Below are 22,669 nucleotides of genomic sequence, written 5' to 3' on the forward strand. Positions count from 1 at the left end.
GGCCCAGGGGGCGCGTCAACTTTGGCGTAGTCGGCAGGATAACGTGCCCGCAACACCCGGGTACTGCGTGCCTGAAGAAAAGAACAAGTTTACCTCAAAAAGAAGTCTCCTGCCGGTTCCGGAGGGTCCCCGCCATCGGACTCCATCACAGATCGATTCCCGCCGGTTGTCCGCCATTAACAGCTTTTTCCCGCCATCTGCAGAGTTTCCCGCCACTGGGAGACGATTCCCGCCATTTCCGAAGATTTCCCGCCTTGGAAGAGCGGACACCATTATGGGCGTGCCAGAGGGTGGCAAGAGGCCACCTCCCATCGTGGGCCAGGACCGAAAATGGCGCCAAAAGTGGAAACCGCCCCCACCAACAGAGACTGTGATGCTAGAGGTGTCTGTCAGCGTGAAAGAACTGCCCCTGGAGCTGACAATCACCAAGTGGCCCCGGGACCGCCCTCGAAGTGGGAGGACTGAGAAGAAGAGAACAAAGATGGGTGTCGCTTGGAGCAGTCTGGAGAGAGCGCACCCGGAGACAAGACGTCTGGAGGGAGAGCCAGGCAGCACCGACCCAGTGGTCAGGAGCCTGATGCGGGCCGCCACTCCAGGCAGCACCGACCCAGTGGTCAGGAGCCTGTTGCCGGTCGCCACTCCAGAAGGCCTGCTGGAGACAACGGAAGGAGAGCAGAGCAGCACCGACCCGTTGGTCAGGAGCCTGCTAGAAGCAACGACCCCACTAGGCTTAGTGGAGGTCCTGGCACAGCTCCCCCGAGATCGGGAGTGTGCACAGACCGCGCTGGAGGGCCTCGCACGGAGGATGGCCTGGGTGCAGCGAGAGACGTTAGCAGAATGGAGCCGTGAGATGGTCCAGCAGACAAGAACTCGTCAGCGGAGCACGCCACCCGAGACGAGGAGACAGACCGCCTCTGAGGATGGCGCGGGAGGACTGAAGGCCGGAGACGGCGCCGAGAAGGGAGCCGAACGAAAGGAGGCAGGTAAAGGGGACGTCTCTACCCCAAACCGGGAAACCGCGTACCTGCCCCAGCTCCCCGTCGCAGAGCCCGAAGTACCCCCTGCCGTGCCCGTAACCGCAACGTCACCGCCACAGACTAGGCCTCAACCGGAAGCCGCAGCCGCGACCCCTGTGACGTCACACGCCTCGACCCCGAGCGTGACCAAGCAGGAAGTACCACCAGCCTGGTCGCAAGGCCTAGTACCCCCGGGCGCCGCAATACCAACAGCGCCCCCTACCTCCGCGGAGCCACAGGCCTGGTCGCAGGGCCAAGTAGCCCAGGGCGCCGCCGTCCTTACGGTGCCCTTCACTTTCCAGGTGCCCTAGGCCTGGCCGCAAGGCCTGGGCAACCCGGGCGCCACCACCACCGCGCCCATAAAACCAAGAGTGCCGCACCTGGGTGAGGACCTGTTCGCCCAGCATACGTGCCCGGACGGGTCTGAAACTGAAACTGTCCACAAAGAAAGAGCAGGAGGACGTCGTCGTTGAGTACAGCAGAGTACAAGCTGTATATAGTTGCCCGTCGGGGCACAGTGAACTGTTGTTGCTATTATAGTCCCCGTTGGGACCAGCAAATTGAACTGTTACCCGTATTTCCCTTAACCCCTCTGACCGAGGACTGAGAGCGGTCATCCCTTTCCTAAATACCTGGCCGAGGACTGAGAGCGGCCATATCCCCTTGTAAATAGTTGCGCTTCCTAAAGCGCCCCCTACTGGTTTTATAGGAAGACCATTTTTCTAGAGAAACTGTTGCACTTTTCCCGGGCACACGTTGCACAGTGTCCGGAGGAGGAGTTAGAAGCAAGAAACGACTACGAGAATGTTTTATATGAAAAGTTTTATGATGCTGCTAATATATGTTGTTTTATATGTTTTATTATGTTGTTTATGCAAAATTGTATGTTTTGGTGTTGTTTTATATCTTACAGCCCGAGGACGTGCTGTGATTTACCAGGGGGGAATGTAGCACCCTGAGGATTCGGCTGCTACAGGGGTATTGCACCTCAAGCCTGAGGTGTGATATTCCACTCCCGGGTAAGGATGGAGTGTGGAACTGAGCTCAGTAAGCTGCATGCACTACACACATCCCATTTCCGAGGAACAGACCAACGGTACTCCCACTTAGAAATGTGCAGGTACGACCGAGTCTGTTACTGGCTGGAGTGGGAGGGGGGTGGTACATCCCAGTAGTGTAGGGGCAGATAGGGGGAGCAGCCTGGGTAAAGATAGGAGCTCATTGGGTGCTGGTCACCTGAGCTCACACATAGAGGGAGTATTTAAGGTGGGCACCATCTAAGATCAGGGTCAGTCTGTCAGTCTGTGAGAGAGAGCAGAGGAGCAGAGCAGCCCCAGAGCGAGAGTGAGAGAGGAGAGCCAGAAAGACCCAGAGAGGGGGAGACAAAAGGAACTCTGAGAACCCAAGTACAACCCGAGGGTGAAGAGTTGGCAATAGGGTACCGGATCCCAAACTGGTGGGGGCTAAAGCATACCTCAGCCAGAGACCGGAGGCCGTGGGCAGGATCTGCCACGGCCACCCACCACATCCACCCTGAAGGCAGACCACGTGTAGGGTCAGGGAACCCAAGGCCAAGGGTCTCCCAACAGAAGGCCCGAGGGAGCTGGACCTAGGTGGATCCCTGGTGGGGACGGCCAGAAGAAAGGACAAGAAGGAGGGCTCAGGGACACTCTCCGGACTTGCTTGGGGGTTGGCTGAATCCAGGACCTGGTGGACGCAGCACGGCTCGGGTGGTCACTCAAGGCCGGAGTGACCGGAATATCTGCAGTAAGTAAACACCCTGAACTGCACAACCCGACTCTGTCTTTACTTATCATCTACGCTGCACCACCACAACCCCCATCCTCTGCACCTGACCCCCTGAGGCCATACCCCTCCCGTTGGGGGTTATACTATCTAAAGCTGCACCAACACCATCAGCCTCAGCGGACCCTGCTGCAGCGGCGGCCGTAGTGACCGCAATCCAACGGGTGGCGTAGTCGACATAACGAACTTTGTAACATCTGTAGGACTGCCACATACTCTGAGCTTGACACCCTGGGCACGGACCGGGTCACAGCCACTCGGAGACTACAACCCCCATCTGATCCGGCTCCGGGTATTCCCCTAAAGAATATGGCCCAGGGGGCGCGTCACTAGGAGGATAGCAGGAAAACTCGGCAGGACTGTGTATAGCTGAACCCACACCTGGGAAGGCTCTACACCCGTCAGGCTCTGAGCGGCCACCGCAACCATTGTGTATGGACTTTCTGTTAACCTGGCTGCGAACCGGAGGACTTTCTGTTAACCTGTGAGTTGCTGAAATAAAAGCTGTTTATGTTGGACTTGCTTGGGTCACTGCCTCAGTTACTGCACGGTGTGAACACCGCTGCCTTACACTAGACAAAAATTTGGCGATAAATATGTGATCATTAAGGGTCCAACGGGGGTCCCAAAGTGGCCTGTGTGAGTAGAGCAGTAATGTTCATGAGTCATTATTGCTCTTTTGTTTGGAAGATAGTGGAGGTAGTCTGCACTTGCTCTTTTTACTGTCTATGGGAGCCACGGTCATGCATATGAATTATTGCTCCCATAGATCCAAAGAAGTGAAGGTGCATTTCCACTTTATACTTATGCAACCTCTATAAGCATCTGAATCTGGATGACAAGAACCCTTCTTTCACTGCTTGGACATACACAATTGTGATTAGCAAAATAAATCTTTTGTATTATATTTTTTATGGATATATTTTTTACATGAAAATATTTTTTACATGGATATATTACCTTGTCTGACCACTCTCCAGCTGTTGAAGAAAGTCATGTGAAGGGGGCTTGTTGGTGCTGGGGTATAGGGACGATAGCCATCTGCAAGGCGGTATATGAGTGGCTGTATGAGAGTATGGCCCATTCGGAACACAACTGTGAACACATTGGCCACTCTTGGATCCACAGACTCATTATAAGCCCTGTATTGAGGGAGAACTCTGGGCATCTCGGATCCTAACAGTAATGGTAGCCAATCTTTGTATGTGATTTTCTGTAAGGAAAAAGTATTACAGTCAATGATAAAGAATGTAAACATTTTTTTTTTTATAAAATGCTAAAAAAGAATGATAGAGCACCTGCAAGATTCCTCCTACAATCTTCCTAGATTCTTGATACAAGGTCTCTCCAGACCATCTTGGGTTCATCCTCCGTAGTTCTGTGGCTATGGTGTTGTGTGCACGTACAAAGAGCGTGTGGAAGGCAGTGAGGCCAGGTTGCTCGCTGACACGGGGGTCTCCTACAAATTATAAAAATGGACAATGGACTTGTATAGGATCTTATAGTCTAATATGCAACATTCACTGATTATATAAAACAACAAGAGCACGCTCGGACTGGCCCACAGGGGAACAGGTGAATCCCCTGGTGGGCCCCCACACCCCTAAATGACCAGAAGTTGTCACATTATTCCCTATGTACAGATCAAGCCACTATCTCATCATTCATTCATTCAACAATCTACCCAGTTTATTATTATTTTGAAGTATACTGTAGGCACTCCAGTCCGACACTGAACAAGAGTATTGTAAAAAAAAATCTATAACAATAAGATATTAGATTAGAAAAAGTCACATTATCCATCAATCTTAGGCTGACCATTGACTTTTTAGACAGTTAACTTTTCTAAAGACCCCCATCCTGCCATACACATGCATGCTCAGCTCTGCTGAGCGTGCATTTGCTTTTTACAGTGAACTGTGACATCAGTTTATCTTCCACGAGAACAAAAAAATTGGGCTTGTTAAAATCTAACTGCCCAACTCTTCTTTTCCCAGCATCTGCCGTCTGGGTGAATTAGTACATCCCCATATACATTAGATGTCCAGCCAGGAATTATGACAGCAGTGTGTGTGAACAGCGCATATATTAATAATGAGGGCATTCACTGTTTAGGGCATGGGCTGGCCAATGGCACTAGAAATAAGCAGGTATCTGACTGCACACTTGTATGACATGATGCCAATAATAGTCAAGTAGAAAGTAGGGTGGCTTATAAAAAAAATCTGATCAAATATTGGCAATGTAGACTAAGTTGTGCAGTCAGTATGGTCGTCATAGCTCTAAGACCTGTGCCTACAACAATGGATGGGGTTTGCCTAATTTATGCATATAAAACTTATACAACATATAGAGGGATCTTGGCATGGTAAGGATTTAATAGACTGTATGTCAAAAGATGGGTTATAGGAAGTTTCGCCCCCAGCAGTTCGCCCCCAGCAATTTGCCCCCAGCAGTTCGCCCCCAGCAATTTGCCCCCAGGTACATTTCGGCCCCACACATTTCGCCCCTATCATTTCGCCCCCAGGAAGATTCGCCCCGCATGTTTTGCCCCCGGACCGGGGCGAACTGAGGGTGATATGTGCGGGGGTGAAATGTGCGGGGGCAAAACATCCTGGGGGCCAAATGCTGGGGACGAAATGTGCGGGGGCGAAATGTACCCGGGGGCGAATTGCTGGGGGCGAACTGCTGGGGGCGAAACATCCAATTCCCCAAAAAATTGTATCATGTGCATGAAATGGCTACATACAATCTACTGCTGAACATTTATTACTAATGCCCCCTTTTTTCTCTTGACATTTGCCATTTTTTCACCATTCTACCAATGACAATGTGTAAAATGAGTACCTCCCAAAAAGCAGGGGATTCCAGACGATATGTTAGTCAGGACGCAAAAGTCTTCTCCTTCTGTTTGAAATGGAAGAAATGCAAGTCCATCGTCAGTGAAGTTCTGGTTAATAGCCATAAGTCCCAACTGATTTGTGTTGTTACGAAGTGCAAAAGACAGTGGCAGATCACTGCCATACACTTGGCTCCCATCAAGGAAAGAGGTGAGAATGTTTATCTGTTCACGAATTGGTGATCCAGGAGTGCACACAGGTGAGGAGCGGAAGAGGGGGATGCAGTCACTACGATTTGTAAACCGGGGGTCATTTGGTGGAATCTACCAGTATAAAAAAAAACATAGTATTAGAATTTAAAGGGGTTATCCGGTCTTAAACTACAAGTTTGCAGTTACTCTATGTGACTGCAGACTTGTGAATGCTCTCATCGCGTGCACTGCACTCTATGAGGATTCCCTGGTGCTGACACCGGGATCGGCGGTCAAGTGACTGTAAGTATGCAATTTGCATACTCCTTGCCACACTCAGACTAGATGGGAGCAGCCTTGCTCAATGCAAGTGTATTGAGTGAGAAACAGTCTAGTCGGATTTTGACAGGGAGTATGCAAATACTGGGGTCACATACTTTGGGTCACACGACCGCCGCCTACAGCGCTGCCACTGTAGAATCCGCACAGCGCTCAGTCACATAGAATAACTGTAGACTTTTAGTTTAAGAAAATCCCTTTATTATGTAGATAGAGCTATACAAAATGTTTTAATATTTAAGGTATGTTTCCCCAAAAAGTTAAATGTGTCATTCTATGTACAGTCCTCAACATTTAAATTGCATCACTAAGAAGGAAAAGTCGAGGAATTATTGAAATCACAGGATGGATAGAAATGTTAATGATATGCAAATGATGAGAAAATGTAAACAAAGTTTTTAAAACATCTTGATTCATTCAGTATCGAGTATAATCGCTACATACAGAAATCCCTGCACTTACACACCTTGGCTATCAATGAGGTTAATAATGGTTGTCCAAAGAATGTTCTGCCACGTTGAATGCACTTCGGCACGCAAATGATCAAGATCCGCTGCTGGCAGCTCCCTTTGCAATTGCCGACCATTGATGTCTCAGATGTGCTCATTGGGAGACAAGTCCAGAGACTCTGCAGGCCTTGGTAACACGTATAGGTTATGCAGGCTGCTCACATCAAAATGCGGCTGGAATTGTTGTTATGAAAAACAGATTTGATGATTTGTGTGCCCAAGTGTTAGGGCTGTGATCATGCCCACTGTTCTTTGATTGAGATCCTACTTAACGAGTGAATGCATCAGGCAGAAACAGTGCAAGTCAGACAGAGATTGAGTTCAGCTGATCAGAGCTTATTAATGAATAGGCCCATCTAATAATACAGAACTGTACTGTTGTGGCATTAGTTACAGAAGAAAATCTGTATTGAGGATTATTGAACCTGGCCTTTAGCATGGGCATTATCAGCCAAAGGGAAAAGAACTATATGTGGGTGGAACATCCTGTTGTTTCCACATTTTACATGCTCCCAAAGGTGCATAAAAATATATTTAAACCACCAGGCTGACCAATTGTCTCCAGTATTGGTACCCTATGTGAGAAGGCTGGCACGTTTATTGATTTCTTTTTGCAACCTTTGGTTTCCAGGCTTCCATCATTCGTCCAGGACACCTCTCACTTCATACGTATCTGCAGGGACATCGCTATTACATCTCCAGCGCTTTTGGTCACCTGTGATGTGGGGTCACTCTACTCAAACATCAATCATGCAGACGGTATGAAGGCAGTGGCTTATGTTTTAGATTTACAAACGGCATCTGATCGCCTACACGACTCCTTCATTATAGATCTACTGTACTTCATACTCCAGCATAATTACTTTCTATTTGACAGGTCTTATTACCGTCAAATTTCAGGGGTCGCAATGGGCGCCAGATGTGCCCCTGCTTTTGCAAATCTCTTCTTGGGGTGGTGGGAGGCCACTGTGATCTTTCCCTCCGATTGGTTCAAAAAATATATCCGTCATTGGTTGACGTGTTTTTTATTTGGATGGGTAGCGCTGATGAATGTGAACAATTCTTCAAATTTCTTAATACAAATTCACTTAACATCTTTCTTACTTATTCCACCTCAGCCACCTCAGCCGTCTTTCTGGACCTTAAAATCTCCATTCAGGGGGACCAAATTCTAACAGATCTGTATCGCAAGCCGACTGCTACCAACTTCCTTCTCCTGTTCTCGAGTTTCCATCCATTGCACACCAGGCAGGGTGTCCCAGTTGGGCAATTCTTGAGAACAAGGCGTAACTGCACACAGGATGAAGATTTTCATCACCAGGCTGAAGATCTCACATACCGCCTCAAAAAGAGGGGCTATCCCAAGAAGGTGATCTCTAGAGCCTATCAACGGGCTAGATCCCAGACACAAGAGACCCTCCTCATCCCAAAGAAGAAGGATCGGAACATGGATCCACACTTTACCACTAACTATGTGGAGCAATGGGAAGAGGTGAGAGACATTCTCTGTAAACTTTGGGGTGTACTAAAAACAGATCGGCAAACAGCTTCAGTTATAATGGACCGCCCATTATTGACGGCTAGTAGAGCACCTAATCTGAGAGACATTTTGACCAGAAGCCATTTTCAATGACCCACATACAAACTCAATAGGGGCATTTCGTTAAAAGGTTCCTTCCCCTGTGGGTATTGTAATGTATGTCAGTACATGCATCCGACCCAGGATAAATTTGTCAATCCCCTTGATGATAAGACATATCATATCAGGAGTTACATCAACTGTAAAACAAAATGCATAATTTATGCTATCATCTGTCCCTGTCACCAGGTATATGTGGACAGACCTCACAGGAGTTGAGGAACGCATACAAAAACATTTCTCCAGGATTAACTTGGCAGCTGTAGACCTTAAAAAGAGGAGATCACTTACTTCAGTGGTTTCCCATTTCCTTAACCATCATCGGGGCAGCCATACAAACACTCGTATTGTGGGCCTCCAAAAAATCACAAGATCGGGTAGAGGCGACAATTTAAACAAGAGACTGTTACAAACAGAATCGCGGTGGAATTACGAACTAAACTCGGTAGCTCCTTTTGGACTAAATGAGGAACTTTTATTTTCAGGCTTTTTAGGCTGAGAATCTGATGTGACCATGACTTAGGGCTCATTCACAATATATATGTATCATCTAACCCCTCAATTTTCTTATTTGAAAGGAACATCCTGGAGGCGAAATGCATCATTTCATGGAGATATACTGAGGAAACATGAATAGGAAACTCTACCATCTAGGAGGCCAGAAGCCGTCCTCTGGACTAGCCCTATGGGAGATGGTAGTCCCACAACACAATGGATGGAATACATCTTGATCCTTCCTTTTTATTTGAATCAGCAAAGACTATGGTTGACTCGCTCTTGTGGTGAACACTACCTCTGCATGTTACCTTCCTACATAGAGACATGTCAGAAGAATCTTTGGACCCTCAAATGAGGAATATGGAGGAGATTACAGACTATAAAAAGTTTGAAATACATATGTCCTTCTCTCTCTATTCTGTTTGTGAATTTTGTGGGGTGGGATTGATATCCCATATTTGTGATCTGTTAATGGATATTTCTCTATATTTCTTTTTTATCTTTTCAGCACCTCATTCCCCTCCTAAATGATTTTGACTATCCTTGTAATAGGACCATCCATGACCTTGTTTATTTCCCTTGTTATTTCCCTTTTCCTTGGTTCTACTATCTCAGTCCCTCCTTTTAATTGAAATACAAGGAGTGGAACCCTCGAGAAATTGTATACCATCTCTCCTCTTTGCGATCTTTCTGATTCTTGATCCTTTTAGTAGAGTATATTTTGATACTTATTTTCGGGTCCATCGTTTATCGCCACACTACCTGGTAACATATTAGGGTGGTGGGGTCAGTAGGTCCGCCTGATTAACTATCCGTATCATATGGATTCCTTTTTTATTCTTTGTCTCGGCCTACATATGTTGCAACATATGACGGATGCTGAAGGATGAAAATATCCTTGCTCCTGTCTCATAGCAATTGCTGTACTCTGCCGGCCTTGGCTGTATGCAGTGAGAGCATACCGTCCTTCACCTTATACGGCTAATGTATGACAGCGCCAGCTATACTCAATTCAATATGTTCCTTGCAACGGAAGTGGCCTTTATTTATCTCCTCTGAATATGCGTTCATATTCTTTGTGTTGGTACTGAACAGACTAATTACGTACCACTTTTCAATGTCTGTTACGTACCATGAATGGGCGCTTTTGTGACCGCCCATTGGAAGTCATGGTTACACATTCTTGTGTCTCTTTCTGTATTGGGGACGGTATTGTGGCGCCCCTGAGGGTTCAGTCGCCACAGGGGTACTGCACCTCAGAATGAGGTGTGGCATCTCCTCTCCCAGGTAAGGATGGAGTACTACACAGGACCCCAACCACACACTCAACACTACACCACTCCAGTTCTGAAGGGGGCCTAAAGCACCATAGTGCTGCCCCGGACCTGAATGGAGGAGTTGGGGGGAACCAAAGTTAGGGGGAACCACGCAGTGAGTGAGGGTGGAGGAAGCATTTTACTTAAGCACTTAATTAGAATTCTATATAACTGGAGGCCATCTTAATAACAAGGTCTTTGGTCGTGGGTCTTTGGGACGGCAAGTCAGCACAAAGCTGCAGCCGGCTGAGGGGTCCACGGTTCCCGGTCTCAGGCCTCGAGACGGGGGGTCGGGGCAGAGTTATAACCGGCTCTGTCCCCGTCAGGGTCCAACCAAGAAGGTCCAGGAGGGGAGCAGAGGAGATAGGCTCCACAGGAGAAAGGATCTCAGGGGGTGCGGACGGAGCGGAGTCGCCACCTGCATACCTTATTCTGGCCCAGCCAGAGAGACCCTGCCGCAAGAGGGGGTACCGGTCCCCGATTATCTGCTTCAGCAGGCTGGTAACCAGGAGCAGGACATCGTGGAAAGATTCTTTCCATGATGTCGCTGCTCCCCTGATCGTTGGTGAGCCTGCCTGTTTGACAGCTCACCAGCAACCACATAGTGACGCAGCAACGATCCCTGACAGGTCGTATCGTTGTCGGGATCGTTGCAGCGTCGCTAAGCGTGACGGGGCCATAAGTGTAGGCACCGGATAGCTTCAGAACGCTATTAACCTGCAGATTAAGCCCATATCTGCAGGTTAAGAGCATTTTCTACATAACAGGTTCCCTTTAAGACCTCCATACACATTAAAGTTGTCCGAGCCTTTGGCGGTGCTGACCAACCATGTAATGTATTTGGGGACATCTCAATGATACCCCATCTGATGATGTCAGGGGAGAAAATATTTGGGATTGTCAAATTGCACTACTAGATCCTTTTTCAAGACATACGTTGCTGCCAGAGGTGTCTTGAAGCTGCTTACTCCAATATTCCCACTGAAAGTACATGAATGCTCAGCCGCACTGAGCGTGTATGGCAGGAGCCAGGACAGGTGTTCTTGACAGAGATCTAAGATTTGTGGGCTCCTTTAGCCTTCTTATGCTTATAGTACAACGGTCCCTACGTTTTTGTGAACCACAGTCACAGAGACATATTAAATATGATACTTGACACTTTAATGGGTATTTCCATCTCCATGATACTATCCCAATATGTAGTAGGTGTAATAATAGTAACATTAGCAAATACCTCCATTTAGAAATGTACAGTAGTATAGTTCTTCTGATTTGATATGCTGCTTACTTCATGTGCAGGGCATTGAAGTAGCTTAGATATCCATGTTTTCGACCACTCATATAGTGACAGTTAGTTGTTAGTGGTCATAATAACCATGAATACCTAGCGAATCAGAAGAACTATACTACATTTCTAATTGGAGGTATTTGCTATTATTATTATTATTATTACACCTACTACATATTGGGATAGGATCTTGGAGATGGGAATACCCCTTTAACATCAAGAGAGTTACAGACTCTCACTAGTCATCTCTATAATCCCATCTAGCTGAAAAGAAAAAATATATATAAGTAATAACCAAGAAAATAATTAGCAATAATGACACTGTATTAGGGGAGTTATGCGGTGTAATACTGACAGAATGGAAGTAATATTACAGAGTTGAGACAAATGGGGCACAGGCATCTCTCGAGCCACTGATAGGAGACAACTGACATAGAAAGTGAAATGGTACTCACAGAAAAATCCGGTCTACATCAGAGAAGATGTTTCATGAGATCGGGTTCACTGTAATAACTGATGATTTTGCGCATCAGAATGTGTTGCTTACCTTGAGTGGAAAGCAGGGGGGTTCTCTTTCACAGCTGAGATCACAATTTATGCCTTCAAGGAAAGTTGACCTTGCTGGCGTCTCAGGAGAAAGATCAAGGTCATGGTCTGTCCATTGTCCCCACTGCATGAAGATAAGAGCTCGGCCATTGTCCAGGGTGATATTTTCAGTGGGGAATCTGACAATTTCATTGGATACTTGACGTGCCTAATTAAAAAAAATGTGTCATCGTCAATCATTACGTTTTTGGATTGGCACATTATTGCAGGTAACATGGTTTTTGGTCTGGACACCTCATTTGTTCATATTGGCTCCTGAAACACTGTAACAGAGGGAATCACTTTTTTTCTTACCAAGGGCAGACGGAAGCCATTAATTCTACGATTTTCAGTCCAGCCACGAGGAAGCGCCACCCCATCCTCATACTGAGCCGGCAACAATCGAGTAAACCCAGTGTTGGAGGCACCAAGATTGAGATCTCTCCTGCAATCATACAGTGAGACAATCATTCATTTACTCTTGACAACCTCTAATGACCGATCTTTGGAGACTTTCTCACCTGTTATTGCACTCGCCAGTAATGGTGCGGTATTGACTGTTCTGACAAGCTTTTGGACGGTGTTGATTGGCGCAGCCTGAAATCTTAGAAATAGTATCCATCTGGTTCTTTGTTAGTAAATCTAAAATACAAGGTAAAAATACAAAATTCAACTTAACCCTTTTGGGACTGAGCCTATGTTGGTCCTCCTTAGCACTACAGGACTTTTTTTTTTTCGATACAGCCAGATGAGAGCTGCTGGTTTTGTGGGGTGTGTTGCTTTGTTAATGGCTCTATGTTGGGGCTACATGTTACTGATAAACTTTTGTTAACTCTTTTGGGGAGGAATGGAAAAATAGCATTTCTAACATCGTTTTCACCATGGGACATAAATATTGTGTTTTATTCTAAGGATCGGTAAAATTACTGCAATATCTAATATATATCGTATACACTTTTTTTTAAGAAATAATTTATTGCTTTACAGCCTTTTATTGGGACAAGGAATATTTTAATAATATAACTATTTTGGAGTAGATGTAATATATTACTTTTTATTAATAGTTTGTTGGGTTTTTTTTTTTAGGGGATTCAAAATGAATAATGTCATTGTTTTCTGTGGGTCTTTTTTTTAATTTTCATTCTGTGGTTTAAGCTATATGTACCAGGTTGTATTTCGGGTTCTGACCCCCTACAGTGGAAATGCTGCAGAAAAATTTGCATAGCAGAAATTGACATGCTGCAGATTTCAGTGTCAGCACTGATCAGTTTGGGCTGTGGATGTTTTTCACTTGAGATTTCTAAAAATGTTCTCCCCAAAACTGACATTGTAAATTGCAGTGGAATTTTTGCTGAATTTTCACTCTGTAGGTACATATCTGTAGTCATTTTTGTGATACCATTTATGTGTAATTTTTTAATGCTTTCACATTTTTTTATAGAAAACCACTGTGTATTTTTTACTGCGCACTTTTGGTAAAAAAAAACAACTAAAAAAACTTTTCTTTATTTTGTTATTAATGAACTTCACAATGTAATTTCTCAATGATACAATACTTTGGTATGTTCGGTGACTAGGCATAGTATAATGGCCATCAGTGTGATACGCTATGACAACCCATTGTCAGATAGCTCCATTTCTGACTTATGCAGTCGGACATCAGCTGTATGTAAAGCCCCTGTCTCACATAGCGAGATCGCTAGCGAGATCGCTGCTGTGTCACGGTTTTGGTGACACAACAGCGACCTCACCAGCGATGTCGCTATGTGTGACACTTTGCAGCAATCAGGCCCCTGCTGTGAGGTCGCTGATCGCTGCAAAGTGTCCTGGACCATTTTTTGGTCCTTGCCCTCCCGCTGGTCAGAACACATCGCTGTGTGTGACCAGCGGGACCAGCGATCAGGCTGGTAACCATGATAAACAGCGGGTTACTAGGGGCACACGCGCACTTAGTAACCCGCTGTTTATCATGGTTACCACTCTGCTACGGTGAGCGGTAACCTCCCGCTCACTATAGCAGAGTGGTAACCATGATAAACAGCGGGTTACTAAGTGCGCGTGTGCCCCTAGTAACCCGCTGTTTATCATGGTTACCAGCCTGCTCCTGCTTCAGCAGCAGGCTGGTAACCAGGAGCAGGACATCGTGGAAAGATTCTTTCCACGATGTCGCTGCTCCCCTGATCGCTGGTGAGCCTGCCTGTTTGACAGCTCACCAGCGATCACTTAGCGACGCACCAGCGATACCGGCCAGGTCACATCGTTGTCGAGATCGCTGGTGCGTCATTATGTGAGACGGTACCTTAAGGGTGGTGGACTGTACTGTTGCTTTCCTGCCCCTGAAGACACTAATCTTGTAGTGTTGTATGGTAATATGTATTATGTCATGCGTCTTTATATATATACTCGCTATTGAGCCCGTTGTACGCCTGGGTGGCGAGCATTTTTATTGGTATATGGTCTCCCATGCTGGTATGTGCTGCCCCCATCCTGGTATTTCTATTGCACCCATCCTGGTATTTCTGCTGCCCCCATCCTGGTATTTATGCTCCCCAATCCTGTTCCCCCATCCTGTTATGTGCTGCCCTCATCCCTATCCTGATACGCATGGCACGCCTCATCCCTATCCTGGCACGCATGGCACCCCTCACCCCCAATCCTGGTACGCATGGCACCCCACACCCTCAATCCTGGTACGCATGGCACCCCTCACCCTCAATCCTGGTATGCATGGCACCCCTCAACCCCACTCCTGGTATGCATGGCACCTCTCACCACTAATCCTGGTATGCATGGCACACCTCATCGCTATCCTGGTATGCATGGCATGCCTCATCCCTATCCTGGTATGCATGGCACCCCTCACCTCCAATCCTGGTATGCATGGCACCCCTCACCCCCAATCCTGTATGCATGGCACCCCTCATCCCCAATCCTGGTATGCATGGCACCCCTCATCCCCAATCCTGGTATGCATTGCACCCCTCATCCCCCATCCTGGCATGCAAGGCAGCCCTCATCCCCAATCCTGGCATGCATGGCGCCCCTCATCCTGGTATGCATGGCACCCCATCCCTCATCCTGGTATGCATGGTACCCCTCATCCCTATCCTGGTATACATGGTACCCCTCATCCCTATCCTGGTATGCATGTCCCCCCCCCAGATCCCTATCCTAGTATGCATGGTACCCCTCATCCCCCAATCCTGGTATGTGTGGCCCCCTCATCCCCCAATCCTGGTATGTGTGGCCACCTCAACCCCTAATCCTGGTATGCAAGGTATCCTCTGCACACATACAAAAAAAATAAACACTTATACTCACCTTTCTTCACTGTGCTCCAGCGCCGCTGTGTCCTGTTCTGCCGGAGGCTGGGGGAGGAGTGCGGCGCAGGAGCACCGCGCTGTCCGGTGCCATTTTGCTGAAGACACACTGCAAATGTGTCTTCAGTAAAATGGCACCGGATAGCACTATGTGTATGAGCCGATTCCGACGCCTTCACTCCGCCCCCGGTCTCCAGCGAAGAGAGGCGCCGCGGCAACGCTACTCCCGGTCAGGTAAGTATGTAAGTATGGCGCCGGAGATCGCGGTATGCATTCAGTGTCTACGCATACCGCGATCTCCGGTGCCATACACTCCTCTTACCTTTAACGGCGCAGTCTGTAGAGGCTTCAGTCAGAGGGACGCTTGTCCGGTGATATTATAGATATTGTGTCATGTGAATTGTGTAATAATGTATAGTGTAGGATGCCATAGTGTAAGACATTGTGTATAAGATAGGTAGTTTAAGGGATGTAGATAGTTGACTGTAGAAGAGGTAGTGATGATAGGGTAAGTTAGGATAGAGTTAATGTTTGCAACTAGCCCATAGAGGGTGGGATTAGTGACTGCTTCCTGCTAGTAAGTTCAAGTTTGGAGTGCAGAGTGAGCAGTGCTGCCTAGTGGGGTGATCCATAGAAAGAGGAGACCAAAAGTTAGGGATAGAGAGATCCTGAAGAGAAGTGACTGATGAGACATAGTGGCCTTCCAGAGAAGAGTCCGTGGAGAGGACGCCGAGTCATGAACCCCCAAGATTGTAATGCAGAAGATAATGGGCCTAAACAGGACTGAGTTTGTGGGACTAATGGGGGTTCCGAGCGGTAGATCCGGAGTGTAGTAGTAGTAGTGGAAGAAATAGGACTCGGAACCGCAGAGCAAGTAAGGAGACTTGCTGATCAGTACTGTAGCGTTAAAGCTGGGTTGGGGCAAAGTAGGATGAAACAGTGTGTCTGCAGAGCCCTGGAGTAAACTACAGAGGAAAGATACTGTGTGAAGGAAAATGCTCCGTACTGTAGAGGAAACGTCCATAAGACTTTGTACCCGCTATTCCTTGTGTATAAGCCTTACTAAGTTACCATTCAGTACAGACCTTATTTTTGAACAGCGTTCTCCCTTATGGAACCATGGAACCTATGGTTCAACATTCGGCCCGCACGGACATAGGGCCCTCACAGCCCAAGTCCACACTCCCAGCCAGGACACACACTTTCATGTAGCGCTCCGAAGCATAAAAGGAGACGAGTGCCTCGCCTACGGCTGCCACCCCATGCCGCGCTACATGTGCATCAGCGTTACCGAATGATGCGGATGCTGTTGGCACAGCTTCAGTCCCCAGGTCATGAACCCAAGGTAATTGTCTTCCCACTTGTTGGAAGGTAATAAAATGGAGTTAACCCCAACATTTTTTAGAAAAACCCATGGCAAGTTTTTAAAGTCATTTTGTTTAACTAAAACCAGAACTAGATTTAAAAGGAGCTGGAAATATGAAGAAAGAACTTATAGTTTTCCTTCCTGCTGGTTCATTCGATGTTTGTGAAACTGCTGAGTCTCCCAAATGAAAAAAAAAAAAGATTTTTTTTTTTACAGAAACAGCATGACTTCACCAAGTAAAATATTTACTTTGGAAAATGAATGAACATTTCACTCAAAAAGTGAAAGTTTAAGTTGCATAAATATCAGTGAAAAGCAGGAAAAATAGGGTATAATAAATATATTGCAAACCTTTGTTTGGATGCGTAAACCATTTAGAGTGGACCAGCGTACCTGAAATATTGAAAGGACGGTCATACAAGTATTTGACTTTTCCTTGCAGAATCTGTAGAGTGGTGCCCATGTAATCAGCAGCTCGTATGGCATTTCTGCTTCCCGCAACAGGCTGCTTGAAATAAGCCATGAGGTCGCGAGCATCAACATCCTTCCTCCTTAAACGTTCCTTCAAACTGGGTTATAGAATGACATGTTAGCTTCTCCAACTTACTCTGTAGTTGAAGGGATATTAGTAAAAATTTGATTAACAGCTTAAAAAGTAATAAAATAATAAAATAAACAATATTGACATATTAAATGTCCCGCCACTTCAGTGGTGTCCCCACGTCCAATGACCCCTAAATCCAGTCACTAGCCTCAGTGGTCACACATTGTAAATGCAAGTGTCAGGTGAATGATGGATGACATTGCTGCAGGACTGACAATAACGCTGGCGTGACATCGAAGATGCAAGGGGGAATTGCATATTGATCATTGTAATACCTTTCCAGTTGTTAGATTGTGTTTTAAAAATCCCAGAAAACTCTTCGGAATCAAAGGTCCGTTTTTAAACAATAATTTATCAATAATCAATGCTTTTCAATTTTTTTTTAGATATTTTTTGGACAGAGCTTTAGTGTATAAAGAGTTTTACTTCTTTTATACAGAGCATAAAATACCCAGTATAGCCATAGAGTTATGAGTTGGAATTTACAACCGCAGCAGACTTATCCTGGAAGGACCATGTTGAGAAGACAGCAAATGGGGCTGTGTTATAACTTGTCCATATGTGTGTGTAGTTCCTCTCTAGAATGTATTGTATGACTTGTGTCTTGTTTGTATCAGTTTTCTCCTGTATCCTCCATGCTGTAATGATGCAGATATAGGTTGTTGTATGTTCCAAGTAAAACAGTTAATTTTCCCACAATGTTTGAGTGCTGATGATTCTGCTGAAAGCTGAAATCTGCAACAACTTGATTGAGTTCTGTTCACTACTGAAATACCCCTTTTTAATGTCCTTAATGTCCTATCTGACTGAACTGTGAGTGCGGCAGGTGCTCACAGCGAAACAGTGCGCCAGTTCGGTAGGTAAGTATGCTTTCTTTTAATTTTACTAGGCACAGTAGAGACATTGGAAAGTGTCTGTTTAGTAGTGTATACATTGAACTCAATAAGGGTATGTGCACACTTTCAGTGTTCACTGCGGATTGGATGCAGCGCAAGTCGGAGGCGGCTTCTCCGCAGCTTCGGGGCCGCAACCGGCTCCGGATAGCCTGCATATACCCTTATAGGAGAGTTTGCTGGCGTTAATCCCTCTTTCCTTGACAAGGTATCATTATCCGTACACATAGCTTACAAATCTGCATCCATTTGTGAATGACTAATTAATGAGAGGCTTCCAACTTTATCACTTAAAGGGAACCTGTCATGTCCTATAAAAATATTAACCTACAGATATAGGGTTAATCAGCAATCTATTAGCGTTATGAAGGTGCCCAGCCTTCTTACTGAAAGTGTGAAAGTGCGCATGCTGGAGAAAATAAACTTTATTTCTCTCGATAACCACCGGCTTTCAGTCATGCGGACTATACTGTAAGCGTGGCTGTAAGCACTCTCCAACACTATGACTGACAGCTCACTCTGCTGGGCATCAATAATGCAAATAATGTTACAATTATCATTGACCATTGTTGGTGTTTAGTACTAAGGATAGGATAGGGTCCCATGTAGCAGTCACCACTAACATTAGGCAATCATTTACACTCAGTTTATAATAATCAATTTAAAAGTCACTGTGACTTTCAGGATTGTGCTTGTTTTGGGCAGTTTGCGCGGAATCGAGATGCAGATTTATCATTTGTGTTTTGTTAATGGTTTGTTATATGATATGATGTCAATGTGCGGGCAATAAAAATGTGTGAAATCGCCCACTAAATGATCAAGAAATGGGAGAACCAATAACCTCATCAAGTGATAAAACAAGTGCCCTTTCCTTAGGATAAATGAAATCACTAGGTATATATACAAGGACATAGTTTCATCACAGCTACTTCATGGGATAGTTAACATCAATGACATAAATAAATTCTTATCACTTAGCATCCTGTTACATTTCCTATATATATATGCGGTCATTTATGACTAAGGTATCATCATCATATTCAATGCATGTCTGCTTACACTTGGCGGGTGTTTTTATAGGCGGTATCAACCAGGTGTTTGGCTTCCTTTGCACAATTTTCTATAAAGTCATTATTCAGTTCCTCAATTCCATCTGTGAAACAAAATAAAATAATATATATTTAAACAGCGATAAGTAAAGACGATTCTCTAATGGAAATGAAAAGACTTTATAAATACAATATCCTTGACTGAAGCATTCATTAGTGGAGTCGATAGGGATAGATCTAACATGTAGCTGATATAGATTCTCCATATGGATAGGTAAGGGGGATTGTGACTCTACAGCTTCTAATCTTAATTACCCAGACATCTAGATTTGTTAAGCCAGGAGAAATACACTATTGTGTTTCTGTTGACTTTAGAATTTGTGTGTGTTTCTTGTTCGTCAAGAAGCACAGACTAGTATTTGTATAAATCGTAATGTTAAATAATTATAAGAAATCCCTACTACTTTAAGCACTATATACTTAGCTCCCAGTTAACATAAGTACCTTCCTAATACTTTGCTAGGCCACCTTTTGCCCCGACCCATACATTAATATATCCAGTACTGTACATTTAGAGACTTTCAAATATGAGACCAATCAAAGCATTGCCAATATTTGGATAGCTGGTCTTAGTAAGTCTTTTAGGTTGGACATAAAGATTTTCCCAATACAAGAAGGTGTTTTTTTTTACTTGAAATGCTTGTTGAAAAGGAGGCAAAGAGAAAGAGAATTGCAGCCTTACATTGCTTAATATGCACATAACTCAGATGAATCATTCATGAACAAGAACATTGAGAAGGATGAATAATAACTGTACTGACTGATGGAACAGTAACAAAGCTGATTGCCACTAAGAATCATTAAATATCTTATATCATTAAAGGGAATCTGTCACCAGGTTTTTGTTACCTCATCTGAGAGCAGCATAATGTAGATACAGAGGCCCTGAATCCAGTGATATATCACTTAGTTTTCTAGGAGCAGCAGATGTGACATAATTAGAGTTATTACATTGTCTATTGACAGTGAGCTGCTTATCAGAGGAGGGGGCGTGGTCAGACCATGGCTCACATGCACTGTAGTCCAGGCAATGATAATCACCTGCTGATAAAAACACTTGGATGGAAACAACACCACACAGCCTCATAAGTGACACATCACTGAAATTTGTGTCTCGGTCCCAACTTCATGCTGTTCTCATGTTCTCAGATTACATAGCAAAAACCAGCTGAGCTGACAGATTCCCTTTAAAGGAGTTAATACTATATTATAAAACAGTTTTTTTTATCCAGAAACAGCAGCTCTCCTATCCATGGTCTGTTCCTAATAACTCATCTCAGTGCCATTTATATAAATGGGTAGAGCCACAATACACATGGCATGCACAGAAGTATTTCTTGAAAATTTTTTTTTTACAGAATTAAGCTGTAACGACTTGCTGGTCATGTGTTCAGGCTTTTGAGCGTCTTTTAACTGTTTCCGAATATGGCAAGCGGTTAAAAGAGTTGAGCTGAACATCTTTTTAGGTATCTTCCTCTCTGAAAACACTCTATACAATACAAGTCCAAAAAACACTCAAGAGACACCTGGGCGTCTTTTTGTAGCATTTTTTTTTTTTTTTCATAATTGAATGAGCACCATTAAAAAAAATGACCCCAAAAGTTCTGGGAAAAATGGTCAAAGAAATTCTAACAGTCAAAAGCATTGAACAAGCGCTCAGAAAATGACAAAAAGAGCTAAAAAAATACACTTCATGAGAAAAGCGCCGGCGTTTGCTGTAGTGCTTTCCTCTTGAAAAACTTGACTGGTTCACCCCCGCGAAAAAGACGTTGTTTGCACAACCTCTTAAGGGTCTGATCATTTCACATTCAAACAAAATTATCTCTGCTTGTAAATTTGGCTCTCCGACCAACTACTGGGTAATTATGAAGTTCTGTCTGCTTAGATTCTTTATTGTGCAATGTAAACCCAACCAAGGAAAACAATACGCTGGATCATTAAAGGTGATCACTGCTATCAGATCAGAGGTGGGCAGTTTTGTCTTTAGTTTTAGTCCCACAACTCCTCATGCATTCTGTTTTTTTGTTTTTCTAAAATCTGCCATACAATTCCAGAGATATGGGCTTTTTTATATAGTGCTAATTTTTATGGTCTTTATCAAGGGGGCGTTACTCCTAGTAATTTTGTGGGAGTATGTCTTTAGTTTCTGCATTGTTACCCGGTGAGACACACCTCTATAAAGACCATATAAAAGAGCACTGAATAAAAAGGCTCATATCTCTGGAATCGTATGGCAGGTTTTAGTAAAAAATAAAAAATGAAATAAACTGGGGAGCAACGAGAATAAAATAAAAGCAAAATCTGGCCTCTGATGACCTAACAACAGGTCCTCTTTAAATATTCTCTAATACGGTGTTTCTAAGACCCCAAATACTCCCTAAAATTGGTTACATGCACAAAGGCTGTCATCATGCACTCTGCTATACAGTGCAAGTATCCTATAGACATATACAATGTACCCCCCCCCCCCCCCCCCCCTGTGATTCTAGGACCCCATGATGAAAAGATTTACTGTCAATTGACATGGAGCTTGTTTTTTGGGAAATTTAGACTTCAAACTTAATTTCTGCAGAAAGTCAATACACTGTACAGACATGCCGGCCTATAGTTTGCTGGTGACTTCAGAGGGATTTGCTCTCCCCAGCAGTTGATCAGTGAAACGACAATCTGTAGAACCCCTTAAAATGATACTAATGATATTTATGGAACAATTATGATTGATGATGCGTTACATTAAATATTAAAAGAGCATAATATATTAAACTTAACAGTGAATAAAAAAAGGATTTACCATAGTAAGAGGATGATCCTGAATGTATCAGTCCCCAGGCCAGCAGTAGCCACGCACCAGTGCACAGAGAAGCCATGCTATGGAGGGAAAAAAAAAGAAAAGGGGAGATGCTGGATTAACATGGAAAAGAACATGGATAAAAGAGACCCTGAGCATCACTCACATCACTGCTCCTCTGTACTAGTCAGCCAGTTTCCTCATGTAAATTTATACTGGGGGGCACCAGTGAGTGCAGACCACCCAGGGGAAGGCTCTGTTCTACAGAACGCCCATGCATTTAGGAATTGTGACTGTTGGGACACAAAGGTTGTGACACAGGAAATATCTGGTCATTTGCTTAACATGGTTTTTCTATGGCAAAATAAAGGTAAAGATGTTTAGAGACAGACGTTTGAAATCTAATGAGACAACAAAGTTTACATTAGGAAATATTTTAGTCTTCCCTGCACACTTATAACATCGTTAATAGAATGTATTGTCATGAGTGGGGCGGCAGTCCTGCCTTACTCATCATCTCCCCATCATATATTATTTGCTTCATCCATCTACAACTTGCCGC

General features: G+C 44.7%; 1 protein-coding gene across 1 annotated transcript in view; it reads right to left on the minus strand.

The window, feature by feature from the left end:
• LOC141232827 (myeloperoxidase-like) overlaps positions 1-22,334 on the minus strand; it is a 42,129-nt gene extending 19,795 nt beyond the window's left edge. Inside the window, exons 1-10 of the mRNA XM_073667836.1 lie at positions 22,274-22,334; positions 22,111-22,187; positions 19,270-19,363; positions 17,107-17,282; positions 12,549-12,669; positions 12,343-12,472; positions 11,990-12,196; positions 5,670-5,985; positions 4,121-4,281; positions 3,783-4,035 (exon numbers count right to left, since the gene is read on the minus strand). Of these exons, the coding sequence (XP_073523937.1) occupies positions 3,783-4,035; positions 4,121-4,281; positions 5,670-5,985; positions 11,990-12,196; positions 12,343-12,472; positions 12,549-12,669; positions 17,107-17,282; positions 19,270-19,363; positions 22,111-22,186 (1,534 nt within the window). The 5' untranslated portion in view covers position 22,187; positions 22,274-22,334. The remainder of the gene's footprint in view (positions 1-3,782; positions 4,036-4,120; positions 4,282-5,669; positions 5,986-11,989; positions 12,197-12,342; positions 12,473-12,548; positions 12,670-17,106; positions 17,283-19,269; positions 19,364-22,110; positions 22,188-22,273) is intronic.
• Positions 22,335-22,669: the final 335 nt, after the last annotated feature.

The sequence above is a fragment of the Phyllobates terribilis genome, unplaced genomic scaffold (assembly GCF_046119375.1).
Source record: "Phyllobates terribilis strain yellow unplaced genomic scaffold, ASM4611937v1 Scaffold_2__4_contigs__length_985480577, whole genome shotgun sequence".
Lineage (NCBI taxonomy): Eukaryota > Metazoa > Chordata > Amphibia > Anura > Dendrobatidae > Phyllobates > Phyllobates terribilis.